Here is a 27444-nt window from a genome sequence, read left to right as displayed (position 1 = left end):
TATGTGTACTATTTAGGCATCTATAAGACGCCTATTTACAAAATCGGGGTTTGCCCTGTAGTTTTAGCTTTTCATTCTCAATAATGGTTGTTTTCAGGGTTTATTAGTTCTAATACATGCACTTGTACACATGTTTCATCTTGGTTTGAGAATTTTTTAAATCGGCTGCTCACAAAGTTACACAATACCTTTAACTGTGTCAGCTATGTTATATGCCAGAAGCATTTATGTTTTCAGGTTCTTGGTGAGTCTGTCCCCTTTTGATTTTGTAATAACTAAAGAATAATTTAATGGATCAACTTAAAATTTGGGTCATGTAAATATGCATACCGGAATGCAAAAAGAAGGATTTATTTGGGGGGTGGGGGTTACAAACTCACCGGTCAAATGTTTCAGTTGTCCTTTATATACACAAAAATATCCTGTTCTTCTGATTAGTAAAACGGTTTGAGGCCTCGACTTCAAACTTGGCTTAAAGTCCTATGAAAGATGTTGTTATCGAAAAAGTCAGAAAATGTAAGATATTCTGACGTTTCTTTCTTGCAAATTTGGCTTTTTTTCAACTCAAACAGAGATGTCAAGTACAGCTACAGTGTATGCACAAGATTTTCCGTGATTAATTGGGCACAAGGTTACAGGCATTATGCATAATTTATATATTGGGATAGGCTGTGGAACATGCATGAGAAAGATTTGCTTGGATGAACAAGCTAGAGTCCCTAATGTGGGAGTCTTTGTAATGCATGACACTAATAGACAGGTCTGTTAAAATATATTGTGTAAATTCCTACCCTAATTTTTGTATTTTTTCTTATTTTCCAGTTCACCAAGATGTCTTAGTGGATACTTCTCATACGTTCACGTCCCCTCTCTATCCTGCAAACTATCCTGGCAACAGCACATTCTTCCCCTACACCTTCTCATCCCCCGACCCTAGCAAGCACATCAAGTTTGAGTTCACGCTCTTCGACCTCGCCGAAGGAGCCTCTCTCATTTTTGGAACGGGGCACGATTATTACGATATTTCGTCGGGGTTTGATGTGTTCCACACGAGAGTGCCTCCTACTACCGTATACGCACCGTCAGACCGCGTATGGGCCGACTTCTATTCTGGTTTCACAGACGCTCCAGGATTCTTTGCCACCGTATCGACGTACCCTGCTGGTCGTGAGTATATCACTATATCTTTAGACTAGACCCACACCTGACTGAAGGCACCTTGTCAAAAGTCAGAGCATGTCTATCCTGCAGGAATCCTGCAAGCGGCTTATCATTTAAATTAAACCCTGGTTTAAAGTTGTGGGGGTTAAGTATGGAGAGCCTGGGGTGGTCAGTCAAATATATTGCTGTTCACATGCATGACCAATAAAAAAAAAACATGTTTAAATTGGTGTTTTTTCAGTTTTAAACGCGGGCAGTGCGTGCACTCGTTAAAGGTATAAAAAAGACAAGATAAATGGTCAATCGCGGGGTCAAACGTTTTTAGGGTATGTTTTTTTCCCCCCATGAATATAGTTTTGTCTATTCAAGCTTATTGTTAGCAAGTAGACAAAACTTGTTTAGGGGTCGTATTCTTGCAACAACTTGTTTAGGGGCCAAAATGCGTAAATAAAGCCCACAAAAAACTTGTTTAGGGGGTTATTTTGCACACAGAAAAAAAACTCATTTTGAGGGTGTTTGGATTATTTTGGTCACACATGTGTACAGCAATACCTTTGACTGCCTCCCCCTGGGATGGACAGCCAATATGGGCACGAATCCCTCAAAGTACACATCCAATTCATTCACTAATTTGACACTCAAATTATTCATAATTGTCTGGAAATGATAACTATATTTGAAGTATTTTTTTTCCTTATTATGGAAGCAAAAGGAATCAAAATGAGAAATATAGAATATAAACATAATTTTTTATTTTGGCTCCCCATAATTTAGCACAGAGTTAGACCGTGCCCTAAGTTATATAAACCTGACTTCAGAATACGGGTCATAGTACTTTTATATTGGGATTATTGCTAAAAGATGTGGCACATACTTTTGAAAAGTTGAGTTATGGGGAGTTCCAATTAAAGCCTGGCTCACATCCTGTGCGTTTTGGGCTGTTTATTGCTGCGTTAGCTAAAGAAAGCAATAGATAAATCTTCTTTTTCATTAATTGTCTAAAGTGGGCTTATTCTTAAAATAAGTTCTTTATTAAAATCATGGCCCCCTTTCTTCTCCATTCGTGCTACACTTTACATTCTTCTCTTTGAAATCATTACAACTTTTCATATGAACCGGAAAATAGGACAAAAACAGTCATCCCAGGAAGGTCTCGCATATTAAGGGTGTGGGTAGATGTTCCTACTTAACTCTTTGCTTGCCACGTACAGACAGAATCACTCCTGTGCCACATTAATTTCAAGGTGCAACTTTAAGAGGGGTTCTGCATGGACTCTGATAAACCAGCTCACATAAGCTTGTGATTGGTTTATTGTAAAGAAATTCTTTGGGTGTGTGTATACTGTACGATGCAATGCAGACAACTCTATTGTGCATATGTGTATGAACAACTAACCTAATGCACTCTGTATATACTGTGAATACAATGTGACTCGAGTCAAAGTTGGCAGGCTGATGTAGGTGACCCTAGTCGAATAAAGCGGGCAAAGATTAAATATAGAGTCGCTCTACTCTTATTATAGTGTATTTAGTGCACCCCTTTCTCTTTTTCTCTCTTTCAATCCCGTAGTCATTCCTCCCCCAGTGGTCTGTAATTCTAACGAATGGGCATGTCATGATGGACTGTACTGTATTCCACTAAGCTATCGATGTGATGGTCATCGGGACTGTCCTTCCAACGGAGAAGACGAACATGGATGTTGTAAGTTGATTTATCCTTTATTTCTTTAGTTTCATCCCACCTACCAATTTTTTATGAATATTTATATCAAAGGATTTTGGGTACAGTTGATGAATTTAGTCCCTAAGAATGATCGAGACATGGACTTTTGAATTGCAAAAGTATATTTCTATAATGACCCTGTAAAGATATTCTAAGGTTTAAAGGGGAATCCAACCCAAATAAAAACTTGTTTTTATAAGGAAAAGAAAAATCAGACAAGTTGATAGGTGAAAGTTTCAACAATATTGGACAAACAACAAGAAAGTTATGAATTTGTAAAAGTTGTAAATATTGGTAATCACTATACCCATGGAGACTTCAAATTGGCCGCATATGGGATGTCATAGTGATGTAAGGCAAGGACTACTCTTCCATGTACTCCAATACATATTATGGCTAAAATGTCATTTTTCCTAAAAGTTTTATTTCAAATTATATTTTTCTTTCATGAGGACATAAAACAATATACTACCTAGGTTATATTTAGATTACTGCCCCAGGGGAATGGGTACTTAGGAGAAAACCACAAATCCCTGATAATAAAGTACATGGCCTATGGGAAAGTTGTCCTTGCCCCTTGTCATAATTTACTTACCCAGTTGCCAATTTGAAATCTACATAGTATTAGTGATCTCAATTTTAAAGCAGCTATAACTTTCTTATAGCTTGTCCGATTTCTTTCAAACTTTCACCATTCTGTTTAATCTATTTTTCTCCTTCCCAACACAACATTTTATGGCCAAGGCTGGATTCCCCTTTAAATCACTCTGATAACTGGTTATTACTGATTACTACCAGAACATAAGATTACTGTGATGTTAGCTTAATCCTTAACCCTAAATCTCCCGGGGTATTTTTATTCTTGTCATTCCGGGGGGGGGGGGCCATTATGGCCCCCCTTGAGATCTCAGCCACGGATTGCGTGATCACAACGAAAATTTGCATGATGGTAGAGAATGACGTAATCTACGCAGTTGTATTGGTAAATTTCACTGAATTCATATATTTTTATTTTTATGAATTATGCTAATTTATTCATGAAATCATACTTTTTGCTCTGATTCACTAAATAAAGCTCCTAGAATGCTATTTTTTGGTAAAAATATTCTTTATAGCATTCCTAACAATTGTGAATGAAAAAAATTCTGGTACCAAGTCCGATTTCTTATGTATCTTATTGGTTTTTTTATTTCTTTGTTTTTTTACTTTTTGTTTTTTTTATTGTTTTTTCAATGGATATCGTTCCAGACTTAATTCTGATCATAAACAAGGCAAAATTAATTAAGTTTTATCAGTAAAAGTAGAAATAAATATACATTTATGAATTTTGGCTAATACACAATCTGCATTGGATTTGTACATGAAATCACGTTTATGAGCAATTGTCTGACATGCACTTACATAATGTTGCGTAATGTCGTAACCGCGTACCTGGGCATCACAAATTTGGTCTCAAAATTTGCGCGAGACTTGAAATAAAGAAGTCAGTGAGCGGCGAGGTCAAAAAATTTTGCGCAGCAGATATATCGCGAAAATTGTCGAGGGGGGGGGCCATCATGGCCCCCCCCCCCCCCCCGGGAGAATTAGGGTTAACTTTTATCTCCTTCTCTGTCTCATCGATCTGTATCTCCTTCTATGTCACCATCTCTCTATTTTTTGTCTTTCCATTTCTCTTATTTTCTATCTATCTAATTCTCTCTCTCTCTCTCTCTCTGTCTTTCAATACCTGTTTCTTATGTGCAGCTTCAAACTGCAGAGAGTACCATTTTGAATGTAAGAACGGTGAATGCCTTCCTGAGCATTCCCAGTGTAACGGCCTAGAGCAGTGCTCAGAAGGAGAAGATGAAATAGGCTGCCAAGTTGAAGGTAAGGCTGGGTACCGTAACACAAAGCATAGCGATTAATCATACGCTTGATTTTCATGATTACTTGTACATTGTAGTCAATGGAATCAATCATAGAAAAATGTGTCTACAATCATTGCTAAGCCTTCTGTTACGTGGCCCCCTTGCGTACTGATGTTGGTTAGGGGCATTGACCTTAAAAAAATTCAGGAACAAGAAAAAAAAGGAAAAAGGGAAGAGGTGACATAAGGTATTATTTTTGTGAAAATTTAATAAAATCTTTGGTAAACTGATATATTTGTATTGAAAAGGTCTACTTTACAAAAAATCTTGCACGATACTCCATGTTTGGCCCCTTCTCGTTACGCCACTGGTTTGGTCCATGGACCTGGGGGGTGTTTTAAAAAGATTTAAATATGACTTAGAGTCGCACTTAAATGTCTAGGTGCACGTGGTATAAAAGGCATGGCAGTATTGGCCAGATCATGCCGAGAGGACGCACACTACTGCGTATTGATCAATTAGATTGCGTGTGTTGCATATCATGCACGCGTCGGCATTTAAGTGCAACCTAAGTCATACTTAAATCTAAGTGAAACATCCCCAGGCCACGGAGGATTATCTATTGTTACTTGGGGTGCTGTGACAATGCTCATGCAGCACCCCCAGTAGAATAATCATCCGTGGACAGGGCCCTGGTTTGGTCGATTTTGCTTTTTCTTCTTGCAGTATGGTGTCATCCCACATGATCTTCGCCAGTTATTATATCTGATGTGTTTTGTGAAATGTCGCCCTCGGCGAGGGTAGATGTCTTAATCGCCCCTTTTACGATGGTCGGGCACTATAAATGAGGTTTTGCCCAAAAATGGTGTAATAAAAGTGTTATTTCTGTAACGGGTTTCCCCATCTCCTATGTTACTTAATGTCGTGGTGGCAGCGGTGGGATACAAACCTACGACTACAACCAGTTTGTCTGCTAAGCATTAGGTTTGATTACCAATGAGTCCATTTTGTCTCATTTCCAAAGAGACTTTACCCATTTTGCCTAATATCCACATGGTCTACTACCAACTAGTCTGTATGATAAGTTAAGCTTTTTTTTATAATAATGCTTATAGATAAATATTTTTTCTTAAAGGACAAGTCCATTCCAACACAAAGTTGATTTGAATAAAAAGAGAAAAATCCAACAAGCATAACACTGAAAATTCCATCAAAATCGGATGTAAAATAAGAAAGTTATGACATTTTAAAGTTTGGCTTAATTTCACAAAACAGTTATATGCACATCCTGGCTGGTATGCAAATGAGGAGACTATGATGTCATCCACTCACTATTTCTTTTGTATTTTATTATTTGAAATATGAAATATTCGAATTTTCTCATCATTGTCAAGTGATACAATGATTAATTCCTCCCTGAACATGTGGAATTAGCATTGTTTAATACTATATATTGGTTCAGTCAAGTTGGTCCTTATTGTAAAATCTATAATAATAATAATAATAATAATAATAATATAGGGTATTTATATTGCGCACATATCCACCTTGTTAGGTGCTCAGGCGCTCCTATATTACCCGGCTAAGCTAGGCGTTCATAGCGCACACAGCTTTTTAAGGAATTACTTCCTACCTATAAAAAAATGATATATTGTATAATTCAAATAATAAAAAACAAAAGAAATAGTGAGTGAGGGACATCATCGACTGACTCACCTAGTTGTGCATATAACTGTTTTGTGAAAAATAAGCGTAACTTAAAAATGTCATAACTTTCTTATTTTACATCCGATTTTGATGAAATTTTCGGCACTATGCTAGTTCGATTTTTCTCTATTTATTCAAGTCAGCATTTTCCTGGGGGTGACTTGACCTTTAAGGTGCAGCTGGGATAATGATATGATCGGGCGCACTAGAGTAAATCCATAAAGAAACTACGTTTTATAAATCGGCATATTATAATTTCTGATATATTTTTTCTAGGAGAGTGCAGTGATCAACAATTCAGATGCAACGATGGTCTTTGTATCCCTGATAATTTGAGATGTGATTACTTTTACCAATGCTCGGATGGTTCAGACGAGTCACCGGAAGAATGTGGCAAGTTATAATAATAATGATAATAGTTATGATAATGTAAAATATTTATGAAATAATAATAGCAATAATAGTAGTAATAATGATGATAATAATATTAATACTTGGTCCTTTTAAATCACGTCACACATACATGTAGTTGAAAAGACTAATGTTTTGTGCTTGATATGACAGCAATAGAAGGATGGCAGTATGGTATTCTGTTAAGTGCATGTAGGTTGGAGCAATATTTTCAAAGCATTCATGAGAAAAGCTAAATGCTCTTAAAATGAAATAAAATAGAGTTACTTTCTCTCTGTCCATCTGTACTCTTTTTTTATCTTTCATTTTCTCTCCCCTCTCTTCTTACATGTACATGTCCCATCTGCTTGTATTAATTTTGCACGCAAATACAGACATGCCAACCGTTCCCTTTTTAGAGTATTTGTTCCTCTTTTTGCTATAAATACACCAATACTTTTGATTTGTAACTTTTTTTTAATTTCTGATCATGGAGTATGTATTATACACAGCGCGTGACACTAGCGCCGGTTGGACAGTCCCAGACTGGTAAAAATTACTCTTGGGCCAGTCTCTTGTTGCATGAAAAGAACAAGTAAATTCTTGCCTACGAGCACATGTCTTAAAGGGTGAATTATCAAGTTTCCAAGTAGAGTCATTTCACGTTTCCTCACTAATCCCACTACAACAGGTTGGCAATTGTTACGTTGAGACAGACCTTTAAAAATACTCTTTTTTGTCAAAAATACTTTTTTTTCCCATTATTAGAATACTTTTTTGGTTGTATAAGGTTGGCAGGTCTGCAAATATGAGATACAAGTAATTTATTGAATGTGTGGCCAGGGGTATTGTATCCTATTGTCTTTTCGAACAGAGGAATTTAAGAAGAATGCTTCAACCTAAATGAATAAGCATGCAGCTCTCTTTTTATTTTTCCTCAAATTATTGACTTTAGATTGAGGACAAATATATGAAATTTGGAAGCCGTTCATACGCATTCCTGTCATGTAGTTTTCGACGAACATATTTTTTATTGTTTTTTTTTTTCAAGCGTTGACAATAAAATGAAAACATTATTTTTTCTGTAATGAATTCCTGCACTGTTGTATCACCAATACAACAGCTTGGATAATTGCCAACAAAATGTTCAGTCACCACACAAATGCAAAATTATGGAATCGGATATTACCTTTCCCGTTCAAAATTGCCTGACTAAAAGTGTGAGAGTTCACATTTTTCACTGCTTTCACCCATTTTTGCTTTTGATTTTCAGCTTGATTTCAGCTTTTCCATCTGTACAATAGTTCTGGGAGCTCTTTCAATTTTAGCATTTATCAACACGTTTCAGCTTACTTTATGTGTGATCGTTGACACTCCTGCTGAAAAAAAAGGGGCCATTTTTTTTTTCATCTAACCCACGCCCACCACCCCCCCCCCCCCCGCCTCCCCATGATTAGGTGCCCTCTTCAGCATCTGTATCCATCTAGTATAAAAATGAAATCATGGTGATATGGTAATAAGACCCATCAATATATACATGTATTGTTTTCACGCTTATTCCTCTCTCTATCTCTGTCAGGATTTTGCAACGAGTTGGACCACTACCAATGTGCTTACGATGGCAAGTGTATCCCTCTCTATTTCCTCTGTGATTACTACTATGACTGCGTTGGAGGTGACGACGAGATGCTGTGCCATTTTGATACTGAACCAAGTAAGATTTGACTTTTAGATGGGGATGAAATGGTAAAAAAAGAATATTTAAAAAAAAAATTGCAAAGAATCATTTTGTGAATTATGCGTTATCACCCTTTTATTCTCCAAGTGTATTATCCTGCTTTAAATTGCTTGTTTAATTGCATTTATGAGCTGTAAGAATTTGTAAGATATATTTAGGTCTGATTTACAACTTAAAGTTGAATTAAGAAGACGATTCCAAATGTTGAGATATTTACATTAATAGCAACCTTACAACCCCCCAAACACTAAGAGGTGATTCGACCCCCCATTTTCTTTTTTGAAAATAGTGAATTTGAACGATTTATCCCTACCCATTTTCCCTGAGTTCGCTCCTGCAATGCCTACCGAGACGGGTGTTATTTGACTGTGACGTCACGGGGGGTATTCGGTCCGTACGTCCCGGTGTAGGAAACAAGGCAGTGCCGTTTTGTGTACTATGCACGTACGCCTTCATATTTACTTTTGTGTCAAAACTTCATTTTATCGCTATTGATTTTATGTGAACGATACTGAAAGTAAGTAATAATTATTCAAAGACATATAGTCAATAATATATCCCTACATTGTTAAAACTGTTCTTTGTAGCAATTTTAGACGATTTTAATGCCTTGTTTTCGTTCAGGACTGTGTCCGTGGCGAAACAAGTCATAATGGAATAAACTGCAGTTGAAGTTGTATCTGTATATCTGCGAACTTGCAAAGAGGAAATGATTAAAAGTATATTTATGGCCGTACTATTATTCCAAATATGTAAATTCCCTCAGAATGATACCATAGACCCTAAAGGAATAATTTCAAGGCGAATAATATGAAATTTGATCGAGATCTTCTCACCAGTACCAGTCAATAACGTAGCAGCGCAGACGTGTTATTATGACATATTTATCCGCGTGTGACGCGGCTCTTGCAAAAAACACAGTTGGTTGCGGAATTGCTTTGTGCCGACCGGCCGCCCGCTCGGGCTCAGCTAGCTGTCGAGCTACCATACTGCATACCTTTCTTGCTGTCTTCAACTCACTTGCGAATTGCGTTTGTATGTGTGACGATGAATCCAACCCAAATAAAAACTTGTTTTTATAAGGAAAAGAAAAATCAGACAAGTTGATAGGCAAAAGTTTGAACAATATTGGACAAACAACAAGAAAGTTATGAATTTGTAAAAGTTGTAAATATTAATAATCACTATACTCATGGAGACTTCAAATTGGCCGCATATGGGATGTCATAGTGATGTAAGGCAAGGACTACTCTTCCATGTACTCCAATACATATTATGGCTAAAATGTCATTTTCCCCAAAAGTTTTACTTCAAATTATATTTTTCTTTCATGAGGACATTAAACAATATACTACCTGGGTTATATTTAGATTACTCCCCCAGGGGAATGGGTACTTAGGAGAAAACCACAAATCCCTGATAATAAAGTACATGGCCTATGGGAAAGTTGTCCTTGCCTCTTGTCATAATTTATTACCCAGTTGCCAATTTGAAATGTACATACTATTAGTGATCTCAATTTTAAAGCAGCTATAACTTTCTTATTGCTTGTCCGATTTCTTTCAAACTTTCACCATTCTGTTTAATTTATTTTTCTCCTTCCCAACAAAACATTTTATGGTCAAGGCTGGATTCGATCCCCTTTAAATATAGAAAACAACTCGGAAGGCCGAGAAGAATAGTAAGTTTGATTCAAGATTGTTCTGTGGAATGAACTATGAGTGGAAATGATCCAGAGGATATAAAAATGGAGTCAAAGACAAAAGGAAAGAAGAAAAAGACGCCAGGGGATCGCTGCATGGTCATGAACTGCGGGTCGACATACCGGTACCAGACACACTCAATGCCTGAGTGTTGTGTGTATTGCAAAGGTGTATTGTATAGGCGTGCAGCGCGCGCAGAGCTGAGCTAGCCGCCGGAATTACTTTCCAGCTACTCACTTGATGGAACATCGTGATAAAATAAATGAGAAATAGTGAAAATATCATTCAATAACTCACTGTTTGCAATCTTACATCATGATTTAAGAGTTCATGATAGTTATTCATACTGTTTTTTATACAGGGAAAGTAAAGATTTGTACATAAATTATGATTCCTATTTGTTTGATTTGAGTTGCTTTGAAAAAAAATTGTAAAATCATCTTTCTCTCTCTGCATAGCATTTCTTTATTACATCCGGACACCTCATACTAAATTCCCCCCGGTGACGTCACACTCAGAGTGATTTTTCTGTACACTCGGCTCTCGGGCTCTGACAGGTGGCTAATTTCATAGACTTTCAAAGCTAAATATCGAGAAGGCAGAGGATTTTTGTGACATATGCTATCTGTTTGAACAACTGATATATACTATATACTGTGTGTGGAACCCTTATTTATGGAAACTCACCCCCTTCTTAATTCAACTTTAACATTAGAGTCAGAGTACCTGTATGTGAGATTCATTAATGTACTCTTTGTCAGCAATTACTAATGACTAGCGTAACAATTGCTAATGACTAACCTTGAAATGAGCATTTCACACGAGAAATTATCTTTTTAAAAGAATTAGGAAGATGATTTTAATTGATGTGAAATATAAAAAAAACTGAACTATCCAGGTTATGTTTGTTTTTCTGATGATTTATTATTTATTTTTATTATTTTAATCACTGTTACAGCCAACATCACATTGGCGATGGGTGAGAAAGTCAACGTCACTTCCCAGAACTGGCCGCAGTCGGCCGACCCGGCCATCTACCAACTCTGGCATATTGCCGCCCCCGAGGGCGCTCTGATCCACTTTGACTTCCTTGATTACGACCTTGGCGTTCAGTCCTTCATTGTCTTCTCTGATGGTCATATGGTGGCTAACCACTCCAACGATTGGGCCCACTATTTTCACGATTTCAATCCCGAAATCCTTCTCTCCCACGATAACACAATCTCGGTGCAGTATTACAGTGGAGCTTACGTCGGAACCCGAGGCTTCTTTCTGTCCATGATGGCAGTGCATGCTGGTATGTATTAACCCACTGAATTATGTCATTCCCATAGACTTTGTACAGGTATATCCTGGTTCCATTTGGCAAGGGATTAATTGAAGGTAGCACGACCTGACCAACATTATGTGTGGTTTCTCAAAGTTCTCATACTCATACCTAAAGTATCCCTTTTAGAGGCTAATTAGATAAAATAGTGAATAGATTAACCCATTAGTTTATTTGTATCAAGAAAATAGATTGTTTTTGAGAGGAAAGTACCTGCTATGCGTCTTGGTATCAAAACTATGGCAGTATTTATGTATTAACCCTAAAAGTCTGGGGGGGGCATGATTGCCCCACAACGCTCTGCGTGATATTTCCGAAAGGCAAAAAGATAGCGCCACAAAATTTTATGACTTTTTTCTTTGAAGTCTCGCGCAACTTTTGAGACCTAATTCGCGACATACGGGTATAGCATCGCGTCGTCACGTGACTTTTACGAGACTACTTCATGCCGAAAATGACTCATTTTTATACTTTGTGTACAAAGTCTATGGGAGATGAAATTCATAAAAGGGTGGTAATTTTTCATTCTAATTGGTCTGCTTAATTAATTTAAGGTTAAATTTAATTATTAAATGGTCTGTAATAATTTCTGTTGAAAAAAGCAATGAAAAACAAAAGATGAAAAAAAAACATAAGAAATTCTAAAAACAAAGAAATACATAAGGAAAAAATTGGCTTTCGCAAGTATTCTTTGTGGATACCTTTGAATTAGATTACAAAGATGACCTGCATAAAAGAAGAAAATTTGAAGTGAAATTGGGTGTTAAATATGCAAATAATGTTTTTCATGGACAAATTTGCATATTTTATCCATAATAAATAAAAATAATTATTTTCAGAGTTTTTTACTAGTTTGTAGTTTATGATCGCGTGAAGGGTGGTGGAGATCATGCCCCCCCCCCCCAGTCCTCAATACATCTCAAAAAGCCCAGTCCTTTTAGAGTTAGGTTCTGAATTAGCATATCGTCATCTAACCTGCAGTCATTGTATAGACAGGTGGGATTGTTTAGCAGAGGTTGTGAAATCAGTATGTGTGTGTGATGTCATAATCATCTGATATTGTCACACTATTTGCTCAGGTCATGTACATCCTGCATGTCCGGACACAGCTTATCAATGCCTCGATGATTCTGAGTGCATTCCTCTATGGTGGCAATGTGACGGGTATTATGATTGCTTGGGTGGAGACGACGAAATGGACTGCACATACCCTGCTCCAGGTCAGTATTTGCCGTTTTCGAGCTCGAAGGTGATGATGGTAGTAAATAGGCCCACCAGGAAGTCATGATTGTGATGATGATGATGATGGTGATGATGCTGATGATGATGCTGATGATGATGATTGATGATGGTGGTGATGATAATGGTGCATACCTGCCAACCATTCCGATTTTGGCGGAATTATACCGATTTTTATACCTCCATTCCGAATTCCGAATTTTAAAACCAAAATTCCGATTTTTGGGTTAATCAATATAGTGTTGAAATTATTGAAACGGCTGTATGATGCGACTAACGCATGCACGGCTCATATCAAGATGCGACTAACGCATAAACGACTGGAGCGCACGGCTACGCAAATGCGCTAGTTTTGCACAGAGAGCGACGTTAAACGGCGCGCAAACACTGCTAAGTGCGCAGTTCCAAATAACGAGCGTGCACGCTACGGCCGCACTTAGCGTTGACTTCCGGAAAAAAATGGCGGCTGACATCGGCTCGCGAAAGTGCCAGTTTTTAGTGAGGACATGTTTTCATAATCCACGAACATCGGAAAAACCGTAAAAAATACACTTTTTTAGACCCCTTGTTTCCTAACTACGATGTTAAAAATTATTGGTGGTGATATTTTTGACGCGAAATATGGTGATTTAGGTAAGAAAATTTCACCTTTTATTTGAGGTTTTGCCCATGTCGCCGGAAGATTTTGTAGTGTGGAAGTGAGTTAGTGAATGTGCAGTGTATGTCTAGTGTGTTTGGTGATTTCAGTGGTATATTGCTGAGCTTCTGCGCTGCCTGCATGCTGCAGCTGCCAAACGGCTGCACACCATACCCCCGCGCCGCCCGGCCAGCAGCGCACCGACGCTACTCTAAGTTAGATCTATCCCAACGCAATTTTATCATTGATCTGTACTTTATTTTTTTAATAGTTGTCAAATTTTTGAGGAAGAAAGGAGATTATCAAATTTCGATCTCAAGTTGAGCCTTCGGAGCCGAACGCCAAATCTACATGCTTCGCTTGCCTAAGCTCCCGGTGCCTCCCCGTCTTAGCTCACCGGCGCACCGCAAGTGCGCAGTGCGGGTCGGGCGCATGCAGCCGTTTAGTTTCGGCTCCGTTTTTGTCATGGCTGAAAATCTGCTCTCTTATACCAACAAGCACTTATCCAATTTAGGTTTTGTCCACAGTCAGTAACCCCTGTGCGGTGAAATAACATGAATATGATTGTCAATGTTTGGCTTATTTTCTCTTGATATAGGCTGGATAAATGTTTGATTTTTTGGCACGTCAGTTTTTCATACAGTAAGTTAGGCCCAACTTAGATCTAAATTCATCATAAAAATAGGCCTATGCCTTGTCCCATAACTCAATTGAATTATTGAAATTAATTTTTTCTAATTAAAAAGAGAATCTGTGGAGATGAAGATCTGCATCAATCTCACTTTCCACCAATAGAGGGCTCTCAAAAATATATTCAAAATTATAGTTTTTGAGAGCTCTGGTGAACAAGAAAAATTCATAGATTTAAATGAAAACAAATCACACCTGCATGAAACTGGGTGTTTTTTTGTCACAAAAGTGATATTTAAAGACCTTCTTTTAATTGACAAATGATATTAAATTACGTAAAGGTAGATTATGAGGGTATATTTGCTTTAAAAAGTGTACTGAAATGCGCTACTCTTACATGCTGAAAATGTAAAGAGCCCCTAGGCCTACCGTTAAAACGGGCCGGACACCCACTCGGTGCCCTCGTAGTATTGATACTGATTTTTTTATTATCAAAGGTTGGCAGGTTTGATGGTGGTTGATGATGGTGATGATGATGATGATGGTGGTGGTGATGATGATGATGATGATGATGATGATGATGATGATGATGATGATGATGATGATGGTGGTGGTGGTGGTGATGATGATGATGATGATGATGATGATGATGATGATGATGATGATGATGATGGTGATGATGATGATGATGATGGTGGTGGTGATGATGATGATGATGATGATGGTGATGATGATGATGGTGGTGGTGATGATGATGATGGTGGTGATGATGATGATGCTGATGATGATGATGATGATGGTGGTGATGATGATGATGATGATGATGATGATGATGGTGGTGGTGGTGGTGATGATGATGATGATGACGATGATTGATGATGGTGGTGATGATAATGGTGGTTGATGATGGTGATGATGATGATAGTGATAATAGTTGATGATGATGATGATGATGATGATACTGTTGATATTGATAATGGCTGATGATATTGATGATGGTGATGAGTGATGATGATGATGAAACTGGTGATAGTGATAATGGTTGATGATGATAATGATACTGGTGATAGTGTTGATGATGATAGTTATGATAATCATACCATATTTTATCAAAAAAATATTAAGTCATTGTATTTATTCTTTTTTTAAATAACCACTTTCCTGATTGGGCAATTCACTTGATAATTGAGAAATTCTGGCCTGCATGTCATTTTCACTTGCCCTAGGAAAGCAGGTTGATAATGTGTTCAGTAGTAGAAAACAGCCCCACAAAGTAGCTTAGCTTTATGATAAGGGGCCCTTGATTTGTCTTCATAACAATGATTTGCTCATTACTGTAGAACGAGACCGGGTTCCAAAAGAAGCTGGGCAAACTTATCAAGGGCACTGCACAGATTCCACTCAGTGAAAATGAAGAATATTTTGACACAAGCTAACTTCCATAATCTTTTCTAAGCACATGTCAATAAGTAGAGATTTGTTCAACCGCAGAGAGGCTGTACATGTACTTCCTCACATTAATTAGCTTCAGAATCCAAAGTCACAAAATGACATAAAGGTCCTCTCATATTCCAAGTTTACAAGAGTGTTGTAACCATCTAGTTTGACTGTTTGACTCGTTGATCTCCCATGGTTCGACCATGTGTCATTTATGTGTCGGATGCGTCGTGGTCTAGTGGTTCTGACTCTCGCCTTTCAAACAGAGGGTCGTGGGTTTGAATCCTAGACATGGCATGTTTTCCTTCAGCAAGAAATTTATCCACACTGTGCTCCACTCTACCCAGGTGAGGTAAATGGGTAGCGGCGGGAAGTAATTCCTAAAAAAAGCTGTGCGCACCAGAATCGGTAGACTAGCTTAGCCGGGGTAATATAGGAGCTCCTTGAGCACCTAGCAAGGTGGATACGTGCACTATACAAATCCTATATTCTTTATTTATATTTGTATGGTGTAAAATCCTCCATGAAAACTGATGGCTATCCTTCTGTGAAAAGGGCTTTTCAACAATTTTAATCTGTGCGTGTTTCTTTAGGAGAATGTGGTGTCCACCAAGACGAATACAGATGCCAAGACACGGATATATGCATCCCGGGGTACCTTAGATGCAACTACGACTCAAGCTGTCCTGGCCACGATGATGAGTTTAACTGTAAGCGACGATGATGATGCAAAATGTATATGTCAGGGAAAACATATACAAAAATTTCTGGGTTTCTTTTGGAGCTCATCAGCATAAGTTTGCTACATTGTATTACAGTTTACATTAGACCCTATGGGAATTTCAGGGGCTCTGTATTGAGGTTGAACTTGTATTTTGAGAAAACTTCATCGCAGCCGGCCAAAGGCTGAATTTTTTTTTTTTTTTCTGTAGGGCATTTCGGGGGCGAATTCTCCTCGAGCCCCAATGCAATTTGTTTCCCTTTTGCATGTAGTTTCCTCTGTTTGTAAATTATAATAATAATACTATTCTCGTTTAGACTTTCAGTATAATGGGCATTATCGTCATCAGTCATAATATGACAGTGCAAAACCCGTTTCAGAAGAAATTCAACTTCAAAGTTTATTATGATTTCCACACTTTTGTCTACAGTCTTTCAAGATTTTCAGTGCTGGAAAAATACGTGGTTGGAAAGACCAACACAGTTGCTTGACAGTCAGTGGTATCTTTGTTTATGATTAACTCTTTGTGCGCTGGACCATGAACCCGTCTGTACTGAATTATTTTCAGGGAGGGAAACAATGCATTGTTTGTTGAGTGTGAAATGCGAAGTTCGCACGGCACCGAGTGTGCATTGGTGCGAAGTACGCGTGGAAAGGGTTAAAAAAGAATCAGATAAATTATTGCAAAAGAACGACAAAGGGAGTACAACGCTGACCACATTTTCAGTACTTGCCATCATCAAAATGCTGTTACACTCTTTCACGTGCAAAGTTAGTGAATCGCAGATTCAATGGCTTACCGACCATGCATTTACATATTAATTAAGTGCACATAGCTGTTTGTTTGTTTGTTATACCCAGTACATGTTTTCAAGGGGATTTGAGCATTTTGTCAAAAAAATTGTATGACATTGCCTTGAAAATCCCCTCATATCTCAGGAACTAAAAAATAAATTTGCTGCCCAGAAATTGAGGACTTGTAATTTCATTTTCTTCTAAAATTTCAAAATCAAAATTTTGACCAAACGTGACTGATAGGACAGTTCAGATGATTGTTAACGTTATTGTGTCCCGCCTGTTAGCCGTCCCTAGATTTGGAGAAAAAAATCCTTAGATTTCGAGATCGCACTGTCAATGGCCAAGAACATAGGGGTTGCTGAAGCAGCCACAATAGTGCAAAGGAAATGAGTTTTAGTTCAATTTTTTTTTTTTATTCATTGTAGCAAAATAATTATTAATTTGCAATTTTGATTTCTACATGTACCTCTATCATCAATGCTCCTCTTATGTTAGTATTGGAGGGTAGCGCTTTTAAAATAGCAAAATAATTATTTTTCCTGACCGATAGACCTGGGATCTGTTTCTTGCAGACTTGTTATAATACCAAATGCACAGTTTCTAGTACAAATTTACTATCAGCCAATCAAATTGGATTATTTCAATAGCTTTAAACGTTATTGCAAATTTTTTATCATTACAAGTATTATGAAATGGGTACCCGATGGGTGTTTCATAAAGCTGTTCATATGTTAGGAGCGACTTTAAGAATGACTGGTGATACTTTCTTACGTGCTATATAATCACCGATGAACATTTAATGGTGAATATTACTTACCACAAGAAAGGATCACCAGTCGTTCCTAAAGTCACAATTAACTTACAAACAGCTTTATGAAACGGCCCCCAGGACAATGTTTTTTTCTTATCTGATAAACTATAACCTCTGATCTTCTTTGACAATATCTGTATAAAGGTACTTGTAAAGAGAGTGACTTTAGATGTCTGAGCAGCGGCCGATGCATCCCGGGTTCTTATCAGTGTGATTTCTACTATGACTGCGCCCCAGAAGATAGGTCGGATGAAATAGAAGGATGCGGGACACCAGATACAATAGGTGAGTACTTTGCTTTTGCTGAATTTCTTAAGAAAGATAGTTCGGTTGAAATTCAAACCTCCGTCAAGGAGCATAAGATGAATTCTGAAATTTATCTTCATCATTTGCTGTGGACATGGGTGAGAAAAACAAACTTAACATTTCAGGTTACAAAAGTCTTTAACCCTTTGAACCCTGAATTAATTTGGACGGTCGTGACCCTCACCCTGAATTATTTGCAGATATCAAGCTTAGCCGCAAAATTAAGTAATACATGACAGGTGACCACTGAGAAAAATATGATGAGAAGATGGGGAAAAAACTTTGCCGATGTTTACCTGGGCATCTTGTTCTCTTTGTTAGTAGCTAAGCTACGAGACGCATTTAGTGGGCGGCAGACTCTATATGCATCTCGTAACTTAGCTTCTAACAAAGAGAACAAGATAGCCACGTAAACATCAGCAAGTTTTTTTCCTGTCTTCTCTTCATATTTTCTTGTTTTTTTATGAATATTTGTTTAAAAATTAAATCAATATTGTATAATCAGTGACTTTTTTGTACCTTCCCGTTCGTGAATTAATTCATCGGGATACCGGATTCCGACCGGTGCAACTCCGGCATATTCCGAAACAAAAAAATTCCGACATGACTTGGTCCTTTTATCATCATCAGTACCTTCACCACCAATGTCAATATAACTACCAGTAACAACATTACCATCATCATCAACATCTTTACAATTGTAATTACAATTACATAATCATCCTTACCGTTATCTTCGCAGTGCAAGAGAACCTTCAAGTGGAACAGCTTTACACCATCTCATCGACCAACTACCCAAACCCTTACCCACCGAAAGACTACCTGGTCTATATCATCACGGCTCCTGATGACTACGTTGTCCGTGTGATATTCAACGATTTCTCCATCGATTGGAAAGGTTTCCTCGCGTTCGGTCACGGCAGTGATTACCACGATCACGACCAAGCTTTTGCCGTGTACAACCATCATGACAAGAATCCAGTGAACTTCTACACACCCACCAATCAGTTCTATATTGTCTTCCATGGCGGTCCCTATGGGCAATCCACTGGTTACAATATCAGTATGATCCCGATAGAAAAAGCAGGTCAGTATGGACTGTATTGTATGATGTGAGAAATTATACATTTACAACAGCTTAATTGGCAACTCTTGTATTTAAATATGTTGTGAAAGAAATGAATGAAGAGAACAATTCCTATTGGTCCCGTACATGTACTGTATCTAAGCAATAGCTTGATCCAGCTGAGGCATGGCAGCTTGTCATTGTTCAAAACTCACCTACAGCCAACAAAGGAAATTTAATTGGTGGTGTCGAAAATCTGTTTATCTGATGGTCAATCGGATCGGGGTCGCCCTTGCCACTTACCCGTCTCTGTGGTCTAGTGGTTAAGGCACCGGCCTTCAAAGCTGGGGGCCCGGGTTCGATTCCCGGTAGAGACATTTTTTCGGCATCACCAATTTATCCAAAGGGCAGATAGCTCTGAGGAACCTTGATTTAAGCTACGCCTACCATTGTTCTCTTCATTCATTTCTTTCAAAATAGATATATATAATTATATCTATACATGTATGTACATACATACATGTACATATTTGTTTCTGCCCAGTTCAGAACCCATAAATTTTCATGTAAGTCACATCTGTGTAATTACGAACTTATGATGGATGGATATTTTTTCGTTTTATGATCTATTCATAGGAATTGTCTCTGCCAATGTGGTTTTTATAACATTCCATACATCATACATAGTTTTGTTTTGTTTTTTTAGTTAGATCTTACAAGTTCTGCTGCCGTTGGACTGGGACACTATCAAAATATTCATTTTATCAACGATTATTCATGCTCAAAAGATAAATTGCTGTAGTCATGGAAAATTAATGTGTAGTAGTCATTGGTAGGCAGAATCGTTGTTCGGAAAGTTTCAACTTGAAAAACCTGTTGATACATTCATCATGAAATAAGGGTTATCTTTCGATTAACAGTCTTCAAAAAAACTGGCTACATTGGTGCTTGAAAAAGTGCAAATAAGTATTATCTTTTCATGATACTAAAATCTGTTTGATTTTCAAAAGAAATCCCTGTCAACTAATATTACGGTGCCGTGCAAGCACGTTTGGATTCAATAAATTGACATGCTCTCATGTTTTTGCCCCACCCCCTGGCAGAAAGTATTTTCATAGGTTGGATGAGATGAGAGTGCAAGTAAAAAGCCTCTCACCTAAGACATTGCTCCATAACTAGGGGTCTCTTACAGAGATAAAATGAAGATGAAACCAGGGGAGGATCCAGGATTTTCCAAAAGGGGGGGGGGGCAAATTTTTCGGAGGAAAATTTTGACAAGCCTCCCCCCCAAAAAAAAAAAAGGTTTTCAACCACAAATTTAGGATATTTCGTAGAAAATGGTCTTCTATTACAAAAGAGGGGCCACATCTTGTTTTGAATGACATTTTTACATTACAAATTTTAATTTTGCTTCTCCAAAGGGGGGGGGGGGCATGTGCCCCACCCCCCCTGGATCCGTGCCTGGATGAAACAGATCTCAGAATACCTATTCAGAGAGGTTTTAAGGATATTTTACCTCAATTATTCAAACAGGATTCTTTTTCCCTCCCACAAAATCCCCTGATCAAATTTGAGGAGTTAAACTGATTCCTAAACTTTGTCTTTTAAAGGACAAGTCCACCCTAACAAGAAGTTAAATTGAGTAAAAAGAGAAAAGTCCAACTAGCATAATGCTTAAAATTCTGTCAAAATCGGATATGAAATAAGAAAGTTACGACATTTTAAAGTTTTGCGTAATTTCACAAAACAGTTGTATGCACATCCTGGTCAGTATGCAAATGAGGGGACTGATGGCATCACTCACTATTTATTTTGTATTTTCATTATATAAAATATTTGAATTTTCTCCTCATCGTCATCTGAAAAGAAGTTTTATTCCTCCTTGAACATGTGGAACTACCATTGTTTTAACATTTTTTTTTGTTCAGTCAAGTTAGTCATTATTATTTTTGTCTCACCTGCATAGCAGAGTGAGACTATAGGCGCCGCTTTTCCGACGGCGGCGGCGGCGGCGACGGCGACGGCGGCGGCGGCGTCAACACCAAATCTTAACCTGAGGTTAAGTTTTTGAAATGACAGCATAACTTAAAAAGTATATGGACCTAGTTCGTGAAACTTGGCCATAAGGTTAATCAAGTATTACTGAACATCCTGCCTGAGTTTCATGTCACATGACCAAGGTCAAAGGTCATTTAGGGTCAATGAACTTAGACCATGTTGGGGGAATCAACATCAAAATCTTAACCTAAGGTTAAGTTTTTGAAATGTCATCATAACTTGGAAAATATATGAACCTAGTTCATGAAACTTATACATAAGGTTAATCAAGTATCACTGAACATCCTGCATGAGTTTCACGTCACATGACCAAGGTCAAAGGTCATTTAGGGTCAATGAACTTTGGCCGAATTGGGGGTATCTGTTGAATTACCATCATAACTTTGAAAGTTTATGGATCTGATTCATGAAACTTAGACATAATAGTAATCAAGTATTACTGAACATCCTGTGCAAGTTTCAGGTCACATGATCAAGGTCAAAGGTCATTTAGGGTCAATGAACTTTGGCCAAATTGGGGTATTTGTTGAATTACAGCCATAAATTTGAAAGTGTGTTGGTCTAGTTCATAAAACTTGGACATAAGAGTAATCAAGTATCACTGAACATCCTGTGCGAGTTTCAGGTCACATGATCAAGGTCAAAGGTCATGTAAGGTCAAAGAACTTTGGCCACGTTGGGGGTATTTGTTGAATTGCCATCATATCTCTATAAGTGTATTGGTCTAGTTCATAAAACGTGGAAATAAGAGTAACCAAGTATCACTGAACATCTTGTGCGAGTTATAGTAGTTTTCAAAATCAGCACTGCTGCTATATTGAATCGCGTGATGCAGGTGAGACGGCCAGAGGCATTCCACTTGTTATCTGTAAAAATTGAAATATTGTATAATTCAAACAATAAACAACAAAAGAAATAGTGAGTGAGGGACATCATCGACTCTCTCATTTTCATACCACTGAGATAACTGTTTTGTGAAAAATAAGCGAAACTTTTATAATGTCATAATTTTCTTATTTTATATCCAAATCCGATGAAATTTTCAGCATTATGCTTGTTTCATTTTTCTCTATTGATTCAAATCAACATTTTTCTGCGGTGGACTTGACCTTTAACTTCTTTTCTTCTACATGTAACTACATGTACCCCAACAGCAATCCCACCCGGTACGTGAGCGCCAGTTCAGTTTGCTTGCTTTGATAAAACTTGTATCCCTCCAACATATAACATTTCCTTAAATTAGATCTCTGACTACCACCCAAGGATTTTTTTTTCTCACTCACGAAATCCCCTGATCAAATTTGAGGAGTTAACCGTTGTCTAAACTTTGTCTGTAAACTTCTTTTCTTATACGTGTAGCTACCCCAACAGCAATCCCACCCAGTACGTGTGCGCCAGTGCACTTTGCTTGCTTTGATAACATACTTTTTCCTTAAAATGGATTGATTGATTTTATTTATTTTCCATTAAAAATATACAAAGTCAAGAATATACAAACAAACATTACAAAGTATAAAAATGAGACATTATACATATGACGTATCATACACATACACAACAGTTCATTATATGTATATATATATCAGGAAAATTGGATGCCCCTGAATACCGCCCCAGGATTTTTTTTTCTCACTCACAAATTCTCCGGATCAAATGAGTTAAACCGATGCCTAAACTTCTTTTCTTCTACATGTAGCTACCCCAACGGCAATCCCACCCGGTACGTGTGCACCATGGGAGTTTGCTTGCTTCGATGGAACTTGCATCCCTGCAACATTTGAGTGTGATGGCATTCATGACTGTATTCAAAATGAAGATGAAGCTAGGTGTACTGCAGTTGGAGGTAGGGCCCATACCATTTTCTTTCATGTTTAAACCCCCATTCCCCACAGAGCAAGACCTCTGAAAGACTGCTGTAAGACCATGAAACTTGCTTGATCTTTCAAGGGTCCTTCAACAAACTTTCAAAGATCTCCGAGGTCTTTCACGATTCCTGATGGATCTTTCAATGGTCTTTGTGGTCCTCGTGAGTCCCAAATTTTTTTTAAATGGTTCAAAACAGTCTTTCAGCGGTCTTCCAAGAAAATAGTCTTTTGGTGGTCTTTCAGCAGTCTTTCGATAAACTTTAAAAGTTCTTATTAGTCTTTCCATGATCTTTTTACAGTCTCTCAAGATTTTTATGGAGAGCACTGCAATACTCATGAGAGATCATTGAAAGATCTGTGAAAGATCATTGAAAGACAAGGAAAAGTCCATGGCAAGAAATCTGAAAGATCACTTGTTGCATAAAAGATCTCTGAAAGACCATTGAAAGATATCTATAGAACTAGCCTAAGAAAGTATCAATCAGTCTTTCAGAGTTCTTTGAGGGGTCTTTCTGAGCCATTCCACAGAGATGAGAATTTCAGTGATCTTGGAGACTGCTGTAAGACCTAACCAATTTTCGGTCTTTCAAAGGTCTTCCCTCTGTGGAATGGGGGCCTTAAAAATTTGTAACCAATAAACTACAATCAACTGTTAGATAACTGGAGGAAAAGGATGGGGGTCGCTTTCACAATTACTCTAGGAGGGGATGCTTTTTATTAACTGTGTAGAATAATGAATAGAGATTCAGTTTGAAATACTATTTTGATTTGATTACTCAGTTTTGTGTATACAATAATGATAATAATAGTAATAAGTTGATGATAACTAGTATAGTTCTTTACGCACTTTACAATTATGAATAAACAAACATATGAATTATGTACAGCAAGATGGTAAAATGATTCATCAGACGTAATTTAAGAACATATCAAAATATAAAATTATGTTGATTGATTGATTGATTGACAACGAATTTATTCATTCCAAAATTTCAACAAAGTTACAAAGTAAAGCAAAATATAATATAACATTTTGAAATGAAATAGGAACCTTCTGGAAAGCAAAGCTTGTTATTGAAGGTTTCCTTCTTAATGACTTAAGAGATTCAGATAAGAGATGTAATCTAAAATATCAGAGAAAAAAGGTGCAACTTTTGTATGAACATAAACCCAGCCTAGATCTAATTCTGGATGTATATGTGAGTATTCTGTCTGCATCAAGCTTTCAAACACATGGGTGCAGAGAAAAAACAATCACACACATCCAGATCCAGACTGAAAACCTAGAACATAAATAAGTTTTAGGGCTCCCCCCAAGCTAACGGAGGTTCCAATATCTCTAAAGTTGGTCAGGAAGCCTATTTCAGAAGGCAGGTGCTGCTGTTGAAAATGCACGAGTCATCTGTTTTGGTTGATGAGATTAGGTTCAAGATATATTCATATCAACTTGTCTCATTTTCAAATGTCAATAACTCAATACAAGCAATAATAGATAATACAGATTTTCATAGATAAGCATAAATAATTATCCTTGTAAAATATGAAATGTATACATGATTAGATGATTAAAGAAAAATGCTAGAAAGTATTCTTGTAGTTGGTGCTTATAAAATAATGACAAAAAGAAAGAAAATGAGAGATGTGGATATAAAGGAGCCAAAAGTAAATGCAAAGCTTGTTGGTTGAAGGCTCCTATGAATATGCAGTGGGAGTCTCATAAAAATATCAATTTGACAAGAAAGAGTTGGAGAATAGATAAAAATTAAACAAAAAGAGGGAAACATGAATTCATAAATAAATGCCAAGTAAAAAAAACAATCAACGTACAGATTTGAATTGCATGCAAATAATTATTTCTAAGAGTATATAATAAAATGGTAATGGAAATCGATGGGCATCAGAGAACAATGAGTGGAAGGGACGACGAGAATACCATTGTTCATGACTTTTTGTATATCATTAATGTTACATTGGACCCCGTGGAAGAACATGTACCAAGCTGTTATGCTAACAGCTCAGAAATGGGCGATCAAGTCATGTCATTTTCATTATTATTAAGAAGTTGCTGATTATGTTAAACTGTCTTTTTAATGATTTCAGGAATAACACATACAGTTCAATCCCTGACACTGATAGCTGCCATGTCGTAACATAGTGACCTCGCCCCTGTTATTTACATGTAGAGTATATCGATTGATTGTAGGGCTAAAATAGTCTATGGTTGCTTGCGTTGATTATTGTGTTATGAGCAATCTCATAAACAATATCACCTCACTCTTACATCTTTGTTATGTTACCTAGGCCATTCTGATGTTGGCGATCATCTTATGTATTTTACGGTATTTTTTTTTTAAAGAACTCATATCAGCTTCAAATTATTGTGAAAAAACACATTTCTTGTATAAAGGGTAGAATATTTACTGATGTTTTTAAATGTTCATGTTTACATTTGATTATGTCATCTGGTAATAAATAATAAGTCCAAGCAATCAATATTTTTTTGTTTCCCAGGAACTTGCCAGCCACATCAATTCACCTGCAACGATGGTGCTTGCATCCACGAATCATGGAGGTGTGATGGTTTAATTGACTGTGTTAATGATGAAGAATATTGCCGTGAGTCATTGTCACAATAATAATAAAATTTCTGTAGCGCCTTTCCTTGGAAAGGTACAAAGCACGTTACATCTCCAATCCATATTTTATTGTCCGAAATAGACATGAAATGAAATACTCCGAAATTTTGCTTTGCCCAATTGATCGTGGCGCGGCCCGGCGGCAGCTGTGCAGCGCCAGATCGACGAGGCTCTATCCCTTTAATTATCAAACGCCAAACAGGGTAGCAGCAACTCCCCTATTATAACATATTTTGGTCTGAGGTGGCCAATGCTGGCGAGCGGGAGTTAGATATTTCTTGAATAGAATGAGTAAAGCTGCATTCTTTGTAGAGTTGGGGAAATTGTTCCATGCTCTTGGAGCAGTGGCTAGGAACGCTTGCTTGCCAGCATTGGTCGAGGGTTCAAATCCCGGATGTGTCAGACCAAAAGACATTATAAGATGGGAGTTGCTGCTACCCTGTTTTGCGTTCAATGATTAAAAGGATAGAGCCTCGACGATCTGACGCTGCACAGCGGCTGCCGGGCCCATGATCAATTGGGCAAAGCAAATTTTCTGAGTATTTCATTTCATGTCTCTTTCGAACAATAAAATATGAATTTTCATTTTTAGCTTATACCATGGCATGGCGTCCATTGTCCGTCGTCTGTCGTCCGTCCAAATTTCAAAATGCTTCTTCTTTGTCATTTCAAGTCCGATTTCAATTCTGTTTCCTTTATATGAAAGCACTAGGTGGGGGATTCAAAACTTGTTCACAGAATTTTAAAACTCATTAAATATGCTATTTATGCGCATTTTTCAAAATTCACAAAAATGCTACTCGTTTATTTGTGGACCGATTTGGATTTTTTTTGCTTCCATCTAATAGAGCTTCATGAGGTTCATTTACCAAACTTTTACACAGAATTTTGACAAGAAAAATTTGTATGCTTATTTATGTGAAATCAATTTGTGCATGTTTTTCTTCTTCTTTATTTGTTGACTGATTTTGATTTTTTTTCTTCCATGTGGTAGAGGTTTATGAGGTTCTCCAAACTTTTGAGTAGAAAATCATTTACCCTAATTCATGCAAAATTTATTCATAAATCACAGAAAATTCCTCTCTTTCTTAATTTGTTGACTGATTTTGATTTTTTTATTCTTCCATCTAGTAGAGCTGCATGCATGAGGTTCACCAAGCTTGTACACAGAATTTTGAAATTTTGACTAGAAAATTTTTAAGCTTATTTATGTGAAGTTGATTCATTAAAAAAAAAAAGCCTTTTCTCCCTCATTTGTTTTATCAATTTCAATTTAGTTTGCTTTATATGATAGCTCCTGGTGGGGATACAAAACTTCGACACATAATTTTTTTTTTCTCCAATCTAGTAGACCTGCATGAGGTTCACCAAACTTGTACACAGAATTTTGACATTTTGATTAGGAAATTATTCATGCTAATTTATGCATATTTTTCAAAACTCACAGAAAAATTCTTCTTATTTATTTGTTGACCGATTTTGATTTTTTTGGGTTCCATATGAAAACTGCATGACCAAGGTTCTACACAGAATTGAGGAATTTTGACTAGAATATAATTTATGCTAATTTATACAAAATTTATGCTGATTTATACAAAATTTATTCATAAATCACAATATTGCTTCTTCCCTGTCATTTCTTTA

The 27444-nt window shown here is 37.2% G+C and overlaps 1 protein-coding gene across 2 annotated transcripts in view; it reads left to right on the top strand.

Moving 5' to 3' along the window:
- Positions 1 to 27444, top strand: part of LOC129266996 (uncharacterized) — a 125633-nt gene that overhangs the window by 48589 nt on the left and 49600 nt on the right. For both annotated transcript variants that reach the window (XM_064103802.1, XM_064103803.1), the window contains 12 exons: positions 823 to 1167; positions 2732 to 2863; positions 4628 to 4750; positions 6715 to 6831; positions 8408 to 8542; positions 11228 to 11566; positions 12676 to 12816; positions 16133 to 16249; positions 18014 to 18154; positions 18918 to 19262; positions 22996 to 23142; positions 25676 to 25780. In XM_064103802.1, the coding sequence (XP_063959872.1) occupies positions 823 to 1167; positions 2732 to 2863; positions 4628 to 4750; positions 6715 to 6831; positions 8408 to 8542; positions 11228 to 11566; positions 12676 to 12816; positions 16133 to 16249; positions 18014 to 18154; positions 18918 to 19262; positions 22996 to 23142; positions 25676 to 25780 (2187 nt within the window). The remainder of the gene's footprint in view (positions 1 to 822; positions 1168 to 2731; positions 2864 to 4627; positions 4751 to 6714; positions 6832 to 8407; positions 8543 to 11227; positions 11567 to 12675; positions 12817 to 16132; positions 16250 to 18013; positions 18155 to 18917; positions 19263 to 22995; positions 23143 to 25675; positions 25781 to 27444) is intronic.

This window comes from Lytechinus pictus, chromosome 8 (assembly GCF_037042905.1).
Source record: "Lytechinus pictus isolate F3 Inbred chromosome 8, Lp3.0, whole genome shotgun sequence".
Lineage (NCBI taxonomy): Eukaryota > Metazoa > Echinodermata > Echinoidea > Temnopleuroida > Toxopneustidae > Lytechinus > Lytechinus pictus.
Note: the sequence above shows the minus strand (reverse complement) of the source record. Positions and strands in the feature narration are given on the sequence as shown.